This window comes from Balearica regulorum, chromosome 7, assembly GCF_011004875.1.
Source record: "Balearica regulorum gibbericeps isolate bBalReg1 chromosome 7, bBalReg1.pri, whole genome shotgun sequence".
NCBI lineage: Eukaryota > Metazoa > Chordata > Aves > Gruiformes > Gruidae > Balearica > Balearica regulorum.
In genome coordinates, this window is record NC_046190.1 from 14,300,911 (window position 1) to 14,313,805 (window position 12,895).

General features: G+C 48.5%; 1 protein-coding gene across 1 annotated transcript; it reads left to right on the forward strand.

The window, feature by feature from the left end:
• The first annotated feature begins 7,692 nt into the window (after positions 1 to 7,692).
• On the forward strand, positions 7,693 to 12,093 carry CALHM3 (calcium homeostasis modulator 3). The gene is made up of 3 exons (XM_010309485.2): positions 7,693 to 8,404; positions 9,316 to 9,571; positions 10,548 to 12,093. The coding sequence occupies exons 1-3, from the start codon at positions 8,118 to 8,120 to the stop codon at positions 11,007 to 11,009; spliced, it is 1,005 nt and encodes a 334-aa protein (XP_010307787.2). The 5' UTR covers positions 7,693 to 8,117; the 3' UTR covers positions 11,010 to 12,093.
• Positions 12,094 to 12,895: the final 802 nt, after the last annotated feature.

Below are 12,895 nucleotides of genomic sequence, written 5' to 3' on the forward strand. Positions count from 1 at the left end.
ACAGCATTCTGAAACACCCAGCACTACATAAATACCATAAATATACACAGAGAAGATTAACAATATGTGAGAAGGTGGGTTATATACACAGATAAAATCAAGAGCTAGATGACAAGACAACCTTGTGAAACAGGACTCTAATTTTGCTGGAAGATGAATTGCAGCTACTGTGAAGCACCAGTTTTAAATGCTTCAGTGATGCGTGTTTTAGCTCAGGTGGCCCTAGCATCAGTAGGTGAATGAAACAGTATTTTTATATCAGAACACGGATTTTACTTTGGATCAGAAGTCACTTATTACGCTGCAGAGGAACTGATGACCAGACAGCAGTGTGTGTGTATACACATACGCTGGGTAACAAGCTCTCACAACTTTCATATTACTTAAGCTGTTACCTGATCCCCAGATACCTGGAAAAGCTCCTCCTTTGCAGCAGATGGGGAGAAGAACTAGGAGAGAAAATTTTGGTATTTGCCTGGATGATTAAGATGCCTTTTTCACAGTTTCTAAACAATCCTGTCCTCGCTACTCCTGAACGAACCACCTAAAAAGGCAGCTGCTCGCCAGCTGAGCTACTCTGAACCAGAGGAGTCCGTAAGACAAGATAGATTTTTATCTGCAAGAAAAGGCTTTTAGAAAAGCAGCAGTAGCTAGGGGTAGAGGGATGTCAGAGCTGCTCAGTCCTTCCCGTGCAGGCTCCATCCCGGGTGACAGCAGCTGCAGCTGCTGCCCGTGCGGGGCCACGTCTGCTCGGATGAGGAGCGGCTGAGGCTTCATCCCCGTGACTGTGCCGCCAGGGGCCGGGGTGGTTGGCAAAGGGGGCTGTCAAAGGATGTGACTAAAGGCTTCTGATGAGAAAGAGCCACTGATTATTATTTTTTTTTTCTCTGCAGAGAAATGCCACTATGAGCTGACTTTTCTGTCTGTGACTCACTCTGAGGCAACTTTGGAGTCAGCATTAGTGCCTGAAGGAAACCTGAGACAAACCCAAACCCCAGCTGGATTAAATACTGCTATATGTGACAGGTTACACCTTTGCAAAGCAGACATCATGCATCACTGCATTCAAATCCTCATCTCACAGAGGCAGGGTTTTTTAACCATCACTGTATATGAGAGTAAATAACTACAGCTTCGTAACTTCACAGCACCAAGGAACGTGGAGACAGATGATTTTTTAACCCCTGTGGAGAGAGACTGGGTTTTCTTGTAAAAAGAAAATGTCTGTAGTGTTTTGGTTATGACGTCTAGATGCATACCTCACTTTTCTTGGGAAACTGCTTCATGGTTTACAGCACAGCAGACCATTACCACCACCCAGCCCTACCAGTGGGATTGCTTCACTCCCAGTTACCAGTACAACCTCTGCAGTGCATAAGAAAGAACTAACATTGCTCTACCACACTTTTAGCCCAGAAAATGCCTGATGTCTCTTCAAGCTTAATAAAGATTTGTAGTTGAGATACATACATGAGATGAGCCCAAGCGTCCTGACTGACAACCACGCTTGTCCTTCAACCTCCAGCATCACATCGATGCTGCAGAAGTCCTGACAACTGTATCACTGAGCAGCACCACAGCAGGGCTGGCAGTGCTGATCTGCCCAGCACCACTTCCAGGGACGCTCAGCACTCCTGAAAAATCTCCCTCTTACCTCTGAGTAAGATCGGACAGACCGAGGGACCGACAGCCCTTCCAGCGCGCAGCAGCGCAAGGAGAAGCGGCTGCGAGCGGGCAGGACTGCAGGAGCCGCAGCACCGCTCCGTGGTAACGGGTCCCTCTGCAAGTTAAGCGCAAGGATGCAAGCTTATTCCTTTCAAAGGTGCTATTTAAGACCAGTGCATCACTGTGTTGCACCAAGAAAAGGTGTTTCCACACCATTTAGAGGCTTTGCTCTGCTCCTCCTCAAGCTCTAGTCCCTCTGGGTGCAAACAGCCCTAGTTTCCCATTTTTAAAGCCCCTGCTCTACTACACCAGAGCATGGAGCAGTGACACTGGGATGCTTCTTCATAACTCTATGCCTGACTCAAAAACACAGACAGTTTTGCCAAAGGTCTGAAGTAAAAAAAAAAAAAAGTTTCTGGGGGAAAAAAATTGTGAAATTTCCTAATAAATTTCTCTTTCTATCTTTACAAACTTCTTCCATTCCTGACATGTAAATTAGAGAAATATAGGATCACTCCTTACAAAAGATCTGTGACATTAATCAGTTTGTATCTAGAGGACTCATACATCATCATTTGTGCATCCAAGAGTACTAAATTCAACCACAATCACAGTGCAGGTAGATTCATGTTACAACAACATATCTGTAGCCACAGGAATGTTTTAAGAAATCTATGCTACAGATTACATCTTGAAAATTCAAGAGTCCTTATCTAGTACCCCTAATGGTTACTGCCTGCATTGCTGGTAAGAAAGCTGATCCTGTATATGGTATGTGTTCTTGACTGTCAACATGGAACAACTTGTAATGAGCTATGGAAACATAATCAGGAGGTTATTTTATAAAGCTATATTCCCTATTGTTATATTAAACAAGGTTTTATTATCTTACAGTCGTTTCAACATAACAGCCAGGAGAAGAGTGGCAGTAAACCAACCTGTGCATGGGATTTGAGCACTGGCAGCAAATGTCTGCAAGTCGAGTGCTCATGTACCTGAGCATGCTAACCAAGAGCATCTCTGGACAGTGGCAAAAAGTAGGTGGCAGAATCAGCTTTTAGCTGTGACTTACCTGAGGGTCTTTGGTGAATTAAAAACACAGTACAGGCAGAAGTTTTGGCTTAAAAGCCATGAATCCAGCTATCGAAGGACTTGGTCTGCTTACTGGAGTAGTCACACTGGACAAGGACTGTGTCAGTCCCAAACCAACAGCTGCAGAGGCCCAGGGTCACAGCACTGAGATGTGTTTCATCACCCAACCTCCATTTCCTTTTAAACACCTAAATAGTTTCTATGACATCTCTGCAAACTGAAAACAAACTGGTATCTCAAGAAGAGTTTGTTATCAGTGGTTTTCAGCCTGTAAACTGTAGACTCCCCAAGACTGGAGCTCATTTTTAAGAGTCTGAGAAAAATAACAAAAAAAGGTAGTTAAATGTCAGCAGCCTTAAATCTGCTACCTGGGGCCTGCACCTCTGTTGGAAGATACACGAGCGTTAGAGAATCAGAAAAAGTCTGAAAAATCACTGAGCCAGGATATTAAGAGATCAGCCTGATTCCCTAATTCTCCGCCTTATTCCCTAATTCACTCTTGAGATGAGAAGAGACTCCATCTCAAATGATCTTGCTGCAGCATCAGCTCCAACCCAAGCAGATAAATGGCCTTGCAAAAAGTGCTCTCAGTCAGAAATGGTGTGAATTAGGTCAAAGTTGGGATAATGCAGAGATCAGGAAACAGGGCTTCCACGTAAGCCAAAAAGCTAAGTGCTAATGGCCAGGAGAGCAATATATAATGAGCTCTTAAGAAGAACAACACATAACTAAGCCATGTATTTCCTCACTGGCAGTCAGCTGCGTGTTGGCGCTTTAATGAAGTTACAAGGCAGAACACAGGGGTATCTAATCTCCAGAGAACATTATTAGTGAAGACAAACTACATTTCACAATATTGCCATTATTTTTGCTAGCATCTCATTAATCATTTAATGGTCATTACTCATTATTTGCTTAGCCTGGGCAGAGTACTCAGCTGTGCAAAAATACTCAGGTCCAGGTGGTCCCTGTCCCATGGAGCCAACAATGCTTTAATTTGTCTCTGCTGCCAGTGGCCATCAGGAGTTTGCATAGTGTTTGGAGGGAGGAAATATTGCCTATGTCCTTCTTCATGGTCAATTGAAATGGAAGGTGACTTCTGCTATGATAAATTGAAGATGCTGAAAGATTTCCAGGTAGCGAGGGGTAAAATCCTCTGCCAGCTTTGGGGAGAAAGAAGGCAATGATGCTGCTCCGCTGTCCTCAGATACCAGTGGGAAACTGGTACCCAAACTGTCTGAAAAAGGTAATAGAAAATAAAACTCAGTTGCAACCTGCTGGTCAAGTATAGACAGGCTCTTAGGGGTGTCTACCTGTTGCCCAAGGGTTAGCAACAGCCCTACCTGAACTACAGAGAAACAAGATACTGGTCTGCAGGCACTGTTGCTGGTAAAGGTGATTTATGGTGTTAATGGCCTGCACTTAAACACAAGATGACGTATTTCCTCTAAGCCTTGAAAAAGCATTAACCCTTGTCCTCTGAATAAACACAGCCAGGTGGAAGGAGTTTTGCAATTCACCAGCTGAGAGGTGTCAACAGAGACCGGACCACAGTCCTCTCGCGGTGACCTAGGAGAACGTAGCTGCTCACTGTTTCACCTGTGACTTACTCATCCTCTGAGCACACGGTGTGGGGGTCCATGTGGATCCAAACTTAACCCAGTAAAGGGAAACTGAGGCAAGGAACACACGTTGTTCGGTACCTGGTCCTTGTGGCCATACAGTCCTCATTTTAACCAAACACTGTGTGGAGGTGGCATCCCCGTGTGGCAATTAATGAGCCAAGAAATTAGGAAGGAAGAGACAATCAGAGCTAAATTAATTTCATAGCTGTCTCCTGCAGTCTGGGAATGTGCTGGGCCAGTTCTGCATCCTGGTTTGTCCCAGGGTAACTCCACAGATGGTAACAGAGGCACAAAAAGGAGCGGGGCGATAACTCAGCCTCCTGCAGCGCTGACTGCAGCATCCACTCAAGCAGCGCAGTCACCGCTGTGCCCTCGAGGCGGGTCAGAGTTGCTGTGCCTTTGCAGATCAATTGCACAACCCCTTGTTTTTAACAGGGGAAAAGAAGTCTTTTTTTTTTTTTTTTGTGCCCTTACACCATCTCAGGAGCAGCTGACCAACCCATGTAACAGTTTTCTAAAAATATTTTGCCTGAGGCAGATGTTCAGAACAGAAAAAATTCAGTTCAGGTAATTAAATAATTTGTCAAAATTATAAACATCTGCAAAGGGCTCCTAATGAGGTAACCCATCATCTCCCATGCCACGGGTCAGGAGTGCTCCTACCGGAGCCCTGGGGGCCCTTCCCCACTGCGGGGACAAGTGCTCGTGGCAATGGCCTATTTCCACCAGAGCAAGCTTCGGGACAGGTGAAATGTCTGCTCCTGGACACCGGCTTTCCTGGGGAAAGAGGGTCCAGACCCAGCACAGAAAAGGGAGACCAAAGTGTGACAAAGCAACCTGTGTCCCCAGCAGCTCGCTCATTGCTGGGCTTTGGGGGAGGCCAGGCAGCAAGCGGGGTTACTGGCACACCACAGTGCTCCTGCCTCCGTCCTTCAGGGACCGACCCAACCGTGAGCGTGGAGCTGGTGGCACAGAGCAGCCCCAGACACGCTGGACCTGTGCTGCTGGCTCTCTGCTCCCCACCTAAATATATGTATAAGGGCTTGCTCTGGATACGCACGCACCCCGAAGGCACCACGCTGCGCGCACAGTGTCAGTGCTGCTCCAGCATCGCAGGCTCGTGCACAAAACTGACCATACCACTCTGCTGAATTTGTCCTATCTTTAATGACCAACTCAAATTTTGGTAATGAAATCGTCCTTTTCCCCAAAGCGAGAGGGACTGATGGCTGTGCTGCACCAAAAGGGCTCTCACCTATAGAGTGAGGGTTTCACACACCTGTACCAACCACCCTCTCCATCACCCGAGGCAAAAAGCCCACGGCTGGTATTTTACTCCCATAAAGGAGCAGGAAAGGGTCTCCCCCTCCCTCTCCCCGTGTTCTGCAGTGCTGAGGCAAAGGCAAACGCTTGTCCAATGTGGACATCCAAAAGATGCGCTGAGGAACAACAGTTTCCAGCACAGCTTTGGAGATTTGCTGCCGAGGAGCAGCTGCCTTCCTCTGAGGATGGTGCCCCGCTCCAAGAGCCCCGGAGAGCTGCAGGCAGCCGCACAGCAGGCTCAGAAGGGTGACACAGCTGGGGACATGGGGCAGGAGGAGAGGAGATAGAGGATGTCAGTCCTCTTTGTTTCCCCCTAAGATGTGAGTAATCAAATGTGCTTAGTTTTGAGAATAATTTTGAACATTTGCCCATGTCTAGCAATTTACTTATTTCAAGTGTCCTTTCTTTCTCTCCCCAGGAAACTACCTGCTGCGGATTAAGGAATATTAAGGAATATTCCCTGTCTTCTATGATTCAACAGCTCTGTGTCTCAGCTCTGAGTTACTGATGAGATTCCAGATCACAACAGAGTGCAGTAATTACCCTGAGGCATCCTTTACAGACCTCTAACATCCAGGCCAGGCAATTGCATTTGGGAGAAGTAAAATTCCCTCGTAGCTTGTGTTGTCCAGAGGATGCTTCCTACTCTTTTTACATATTTTCCCAAGCTGTGAGGAACTATTTAGATTTTACTATGTTTTTACCCAGGAGAGCTAGAAAGGCAAAATGATTTCTCTAAAGTAATTGTTCTACAGAGAGTGCACAACACTTTCTGAACCTGAGTCAGCATGTAAATGCAAGCCGTTAAATGAGAAACTCAATGAGCATTAAAGCAGTTGGGAACCGAGACAGGCTGCATCCTGGCTAAAAATCACCCGTGGAGTTCAGCCAGGGCTCCTGATGCCCTATACCAGCAAGATGGAGGGGTCCTGATGTCCTATAATGGCAAAATGGAAACATTAGCTGTTTAGGCATGGGGTTTTATTGATGATGGATGAACATTAACAACCATTTCCACTTGCAGGTAAAGCAGAACACAAATATTATGGTTGGTGCAATTGTATTTCATTAAAGAAATTGCACGAGTTGCTGTTTAGATTGGAGGAGATGACATTGTGGCCCTGTGAATCACCGTGTCTCACACCCGCTCTATGTGCCCTGTGAGTAACTATAGGTACCCCACCTTGCTGCTGCTTTTCGGCGTGATCCCATCAAGGCAACCAGCCCTGCAATGGGATCTGGCGTAGGCAGAAACCTCAGTGCTGGCAGGGAGTGTGCTTCAGTGGAGACAGCTCCTCTTTTTTTTAACAAAATAGGTAAATGTAACACCCTTTTTTTCCCCTTTTCTGAACGGATATGGAAACCTGAGCTGAGAAGAAATCTGAAAATGTTTTCAGATGAAAGCTGGGGAGAGGAAAATGATGTTGAACATGTCAGGAAAAAAAATAGCTTCCTTGTGTGGCAATGAGCTGTATTTATCTGTAAAATAAACTTTTGAGAGGAAAACAGGAATTGCCTCTGAGATATTTAACATGGACGGAAGATGATAATCCAGTCCCAGGGGACAAATGAACCAGCTGCTCTGATTGCACCATGCCCTCTGATGGGGAGCAAGAAGGACCCCCAGTGCAAGGGCCTTGCACGTGGATGTAGGTATGGCACAAATGTCACAGTACGTGTGTGATGTGTGGCCGAAAGCAGCCTTTTCCCCGAAGGGTTGTTCCAAGCTTTGAAAGCTATCAGTTCTGCACAGCCTCCTGACTGAGGGGTTGGTCCTTTCAGCCCATTTTCCTAGGGAAATCAGAGCTCATGGTGATGTGGCATACTCAGAGCCAGGTGTGTGCTCCCTGCCTCCCCCCCTGCCCTGCTCAGGGCTGGGGATCTGCGTCACCGAAAAGAAACGGGGCAGCAGCAGTAACACAGATGAGCTCATTTGATTCGTCTGGTTTCTCCTGGGTGATGAATCGCTCAACAGCCCTCAGTCAGCAGAGAGGGCAGCTCACAGGCATCTACCGATGGCTCTCCACTGAGACTTAGCATCTCCGGGAGGGAGGGACGAAGCTCCAGGAGGTTGGCACCTAGAACAGCCCTGAAAATGAAAAATGAAGTGGAAAAACCAGCTGCTGGAGGCTGTATCCATTTACTCACCTAAAAAAGCTACCAACTGCCTCGGAAGGAGAGCACTGGGTGACAGACAGACCTGTGAAAGCCGTGTGCCGGTGGGGAAGCCCCAGCACAGGGTTTTCCCCCTGCCACAGCAGCTCTCTTCTATCCCCATCCTCCTGCCCAACCGACTGCGGGCTGAGCTGCGTCCCTCGCCCCGTGGCAGCAGAAGGAGGGGCAAAGGGAGACAGTCTGTGCCGGGCAGCCCAGGGATTTACCAGGGGGAGCACCCCTGGCCAAAAGAACACGATGGACCGTTTCCGGATGATCTTCCAGTACTTCCAGTCCAACTCAGAGTCTGTAATGAATGGGATCTGTGGGCTGTTAGCCCTGGCTAGCGTAAAGATGTATACCTGCTTTGACTTCAGCTGCCCCTGTCTGCCCCGGTACAACATGGCATACGGCTTGGGGATCATGTTTGTACCCCCCATCGCCCTCTTCCTCTGCGGCCTCATCCTCAACAGACAGTCCCTGGTGATGCTGGAGGAGTGGAGGCGACCGCAGGGGCACAGAAAGAAGAATCTAGCTGTCATCAGGTGGGGTTTGCACCGGGAGCGGCATCCCTCCTTTCACCTCCCGCTTAGCTGTCTTGCTTCCATAGCTTTGGTCCTCCTCGTAATTAATTCTCTTCTAAGCTCAGCTCCCAAGACCTTTGCCCATGAGCCTGGAGGGGCAGGGGCATGGTAGATGCATTTACAACAGCAGAAATGAAGGCAGAGCCTCATCCCATCCCAGCAAAGGCAGGCAGGAGTGCCTTGACACCAATGGCTAGATTTATGCTGTCACCTGGGGAAACTGCATTGCTGCCTGCCCTGTTGTGCACGCACAGAGTTTCTCCTGGGGATTACATGTGCAAAAAGATGAGGTGTTTCCACTTAAATGTGCAGAAAGAGTGGCATTTCCATCACAATCATTTTTTAACAATAGCCTTGTGGTTTCCCTCCCTTCAGTTGAGTTTTTACTGACTTACACTGGTGGAAGGGAGAGGAGAACCACGTTCAATCTGTTGCATACAAAGTTTTGCCCGGTGCACAGATCGGCACAGGGTGGGGCCAGAAAGGCTGCAGGGAAAGGTGATTTTCCAGGTAGAAACTGAGCTGATGAGAAAAGAAAGAGTGAAGAAGAGAAGGGAGAGCTGACAAGTATTTGTGCACGGGAGACATAATTATACAGCTGGGACAAGCACATGATGAGAGGACTGTGCACTGCACTGAATGCAGGAAGCACGCAGAGCACTGCCGCACAGGTTTCATTGGGAGGCAGCACCTACAAAGAGATCCCAGAGCAGAAGAGGCATTAGCTGGAACAATGCTGGGGACAGTCCTGGGAGTCAGCTCCTCTGCTCCAAGAGGACAGCTTGGCATAGGGCAGCCTGCACCCATCAAGGCTCTGAATGAGGAGAAAGCTCCCAGCATTTACCTACTCACTTGTCTCTCTCCTGCCCCAGGTACATGTGTTCCTCCATCATGCAGCGAGCCATGGTTGCCCCTGTCGTCTGGATCGTAGTCACCCTCCTGGATGGCAAATGCCTGATCTGCGCTTTCAGCAGTTCCGTGGATCCTGAGAAGTTTGTGGGCTTTGCCAACGCCAGCCCGGTGCAGGTGCAGCAGCTGCTGGCCAAGGTGCCCTGCAAGGACGATGAGCTCATGAGGAACAACACGTCCCGCAAGGCAGTGTCCAGGTACCTGCGCTGCTGGTCCCAGGTAGGTCACTGCTGGCTGAGCCCCCTGTGTCGGTGAGGTGCCCAGGGAATGCATCATCTGCTCCTGCTCTTCCTTGATTTGTCATAACTTCACCGCAGTCAGGCTGGGATCAAGACTGCTCTTTGCTTCTTTATGCCCTCAAATGTCACCTTCAGTGATAATCTCCAGAGTCACTCAGGTAGGGAAAAGGAAGGAAACAAAGGATAGTTTAATTAACAGAACTTTGTTTCTAAAAGAACCAGCAACTTCTAAATAATAAAAATAAATAAAATTAAAAAATTAAAATAATAAAAAGCAGGTTGCAAGGAATATAGGTGTCTCCTAAGGCCCTGTCCAGTGTCAGATGACCTTTCTAACTGCTAACCTCACAGATAGGACCCACTGTTTTAAGGACAGTGCAAGCTGAGACAGAGGAAAGCAGCTTGCTCAGGAATGATAGGAGGACAGGACATGATGGGGAGCATAGCCCTGGCCAGCCCCGCTCTTGGTACAGGAGTGTCAGCTCAGGGATGAGGACTGGTGGGAAGGCACTGAAAACAAGCCCTTCCTTCCTACCAAAGGGAGCCCTGTAGTCTGGGCTCTCTTGACCCTGCTGCCGGCACTCCTGGGCCCTGGAGCCAGTGTAGGTGGCAGATGAAGATCTCAGTGGAGGCCAAAGGAGAGCACTGAAGTGCCCTTCCTCTGGGGCACTCCTGTGCCAAAGCAAATGCCTTGCTGCTCCAGGCTAACTTTGCAAGCAGTTATCCTACTGAACTACTGATGTGCAGATAAATGTCCTATATTCACTGGGAGGAGACCCTCTGAGTGCAGTTTAGGGGTGCTGGACTTCAGGGACAGATCAAGGATGGGAATCCAGATATGCCACATCTCCCCTCCAGCCACACAAATTCCCTGTCTCAGTGATACAGGCAAAGAGCTGGTGCCTGTTCTTGTGCCTGTCTTGCTGCCGTTCCACTGCTTATTTCTTATCACCCAGGCACTCGGCTGGAGCATTTTGTTGATCCTTATCGTAGCAGCTTTCCTCGCCCGCTGGCTCAGACCTTGCTTCAACCAGGCCACCCTCCTGCAGGCACGTCACTGGAGCAACTACATTGACATCGAGCAAAAGATTTTTGAGGAAACCTGCTGTGAGCACAGCCGCCTCTTTGCTCACAAATGCATCCTCCACTTCTTTGAAAGCATGCGGCAAGAGATCAAGCTGCACAGCTTCAGCTTGTCTCGGGAGGGAGAGGGGGCTGAAGGAGAGGAATATCTTCTCCGATGCATCACAGATCAGGACCAGGTGAATAAACTTCTGAAAATGTGGTACTATGAGAAACCTCCCCTGGATGTCAGCCAGGTGACCCAGAGGCATCCCCTGGGGCGAGAGAGATCCCCTCTGCCGTGGGCAGACAGCCCCGGTACCCAGTGCAAATTGCCCCAGCACACCGAGGTGTAAAGGGGGCCTTGTCCTGCAGACACCGAAGGGCCACTGCCCATACCTTTGCACAAAGCCAGGACTAGCGGACAGGTGACAGTAGTGCTCACATCTTCCTCCAAAACCCCATCCCCAAAGGCTCTGCTCCAGGAGCAAAACCTCCAAAATAAACTAGCTCTGAAGATCCAAAGGTCCCAGACTCAATCACTGTTAATGACATTTCTCAACCAAGGGCTCTGCGTAGCACTTTTGTCATATTAAATAGTTTGTAGCTCCTTACAGTTGTGATAAACCCCATCTGGCTTGAGGAAGGATTTAACCAAGACAGCAACATCTAGCTGCGTATGCAAACCAACTGGAGAGGCACCTTCACAGAGGTGTGAGGAGCTCCTGCCCGTTTCAGTGAAACCTGGGTTCAGGGAGTTAGCAGTGCTGACACTGAAATGATTTAATTGGCAACTCTTTTAGTACCACACCAACATGTTTACTCAAAAAGGCAAAACCACCTCCTACGTCTTCCCATCTGCTGAGAGTTCTGGCTGCCCCCAGCCCAGCTGCCAAACTGTTCAGCCTCCCTCTAACAGCCCGTCAATACTTCCATGCATTTTCAAAACAAAATATAGCAACACACTGAAATTCATGGAGCAGCATAAATTTAATTGAAGATGCCTCTGGGTAAGTGTCCCTGGATTGGGTTGGATTTGCAGAAGGACAAGGACATGGAGGCTTGGCTTAACATACCCAGAGCCATGGAACTGTGCTGGGGTTCAGGTGGCTGCTCAAAGCACTGGCATTGGGCCACGGAAAGGACATGCTGACTCTGCCTGAGAAGTCTGAACACAAATTTTAAACAGTCCCCTGCTAGATTTTAGTACAAACCCATCTATCCAAAGGATCATCTTTACATCACCTAGTTGGGTACTTCCATCCTTGGTTTCAAAACTGTTTGAATATAACCTTATCTCTGAACCTCTAATGCTAACTACTTTCTTACCTGCCTTCTTCCAGCCCCTGTTGTAGATGGTGCCACCCATGGTGCCAGTTTGACTGATATGTCTGTCTAGCATTGCTGCTTGGATGCATTAAACTCTTTACTGCAAACTAACCCCGTGTAGACACATATATTCCTCCAGGCTGAGGCTCACACTGATGCTCACTTTGTCCCTGGGAGTGAGGGATGCAAGACAGAGGGACTGTGAGGAGGGGTGGTGAAGAACATCTCCTTGGCCATGCATGGATAGAGGGGGCAAGCAGGGCCTCCAGGAGGAAAGAAGAGGATGGGAAAGGGGCAGAGAAACTTGCCACCACCTTGTGACTAAACCCAGAATGAGGGGTGGAATTGAAAACACATATTAATCTTACAAATTAACTTGTTGAGCTGCCTGGGTCACCTCATCCCCAGGGTGTTTGTGTGCATGGGGTTGGGGTGGGAGGAGATGCTTGGAAAAACACAAGGAGGCAAAATAACTCCATGACCCACCCATGGGCAGCTGCACCCCTCTGTCAGCCGAGGCCCAGCCAGGAGCCGCGGGGTAGAGAGGGATGGGCTGCAGAGCTTTTCTTATTTGCATAGCAAAACCAGCTCTGGCTGAATCCCTGAGCTCCCCTGGATGTGGTCAGAGGGGGCACAAAGCCAGCTGTGGCCCATACTGGTTGGGAGTAACACAGCAGTCTTCCCACCAGGAGCTCTTTAGGTCCAGGGAGCTTCTGAGCTCTCTTTTGAAATCAGCATTGCACTTTAAATTTCGTCTCTGGTTTACTTTTATCAGACACGACATCACAAATCTCAGGCTGAGACTGTTTGGACTCACCACTCCAGGCTAGTCAAATCGGCTATTTTCCTAAACAGCTCAGAGCAGAGGTCCGCAGCTCCTCTTTGCATGCTGCTTTCCATGTTCTCAGGTTTT

Excerpts from the sequence above, each read along its gene's own strand:
- CALHM3 (XM_010309485.2), top strand. The coding sequence starts at position 8,118 with ATGGACCGTTTCCGGATGATCTTCCAGTACTTCCAGTCCAACTCAGAG. Across the intron at positions 8,405-9,315 it reads AAGAATCTAGCTGTCATCAG|GTACATGTGTTCCTCCATCA; the intron begins GTGGGGTTTGCA and ends CTCCTGCCCCAG. Across the intron at positions 9,572-10,547 it reads ACCTGCGCTGCTGGTCCCAG|GCACTCGGCTGGAGCATTTT; the intron begins GTAGGTCACTGC and ends CTTATCACCCAG.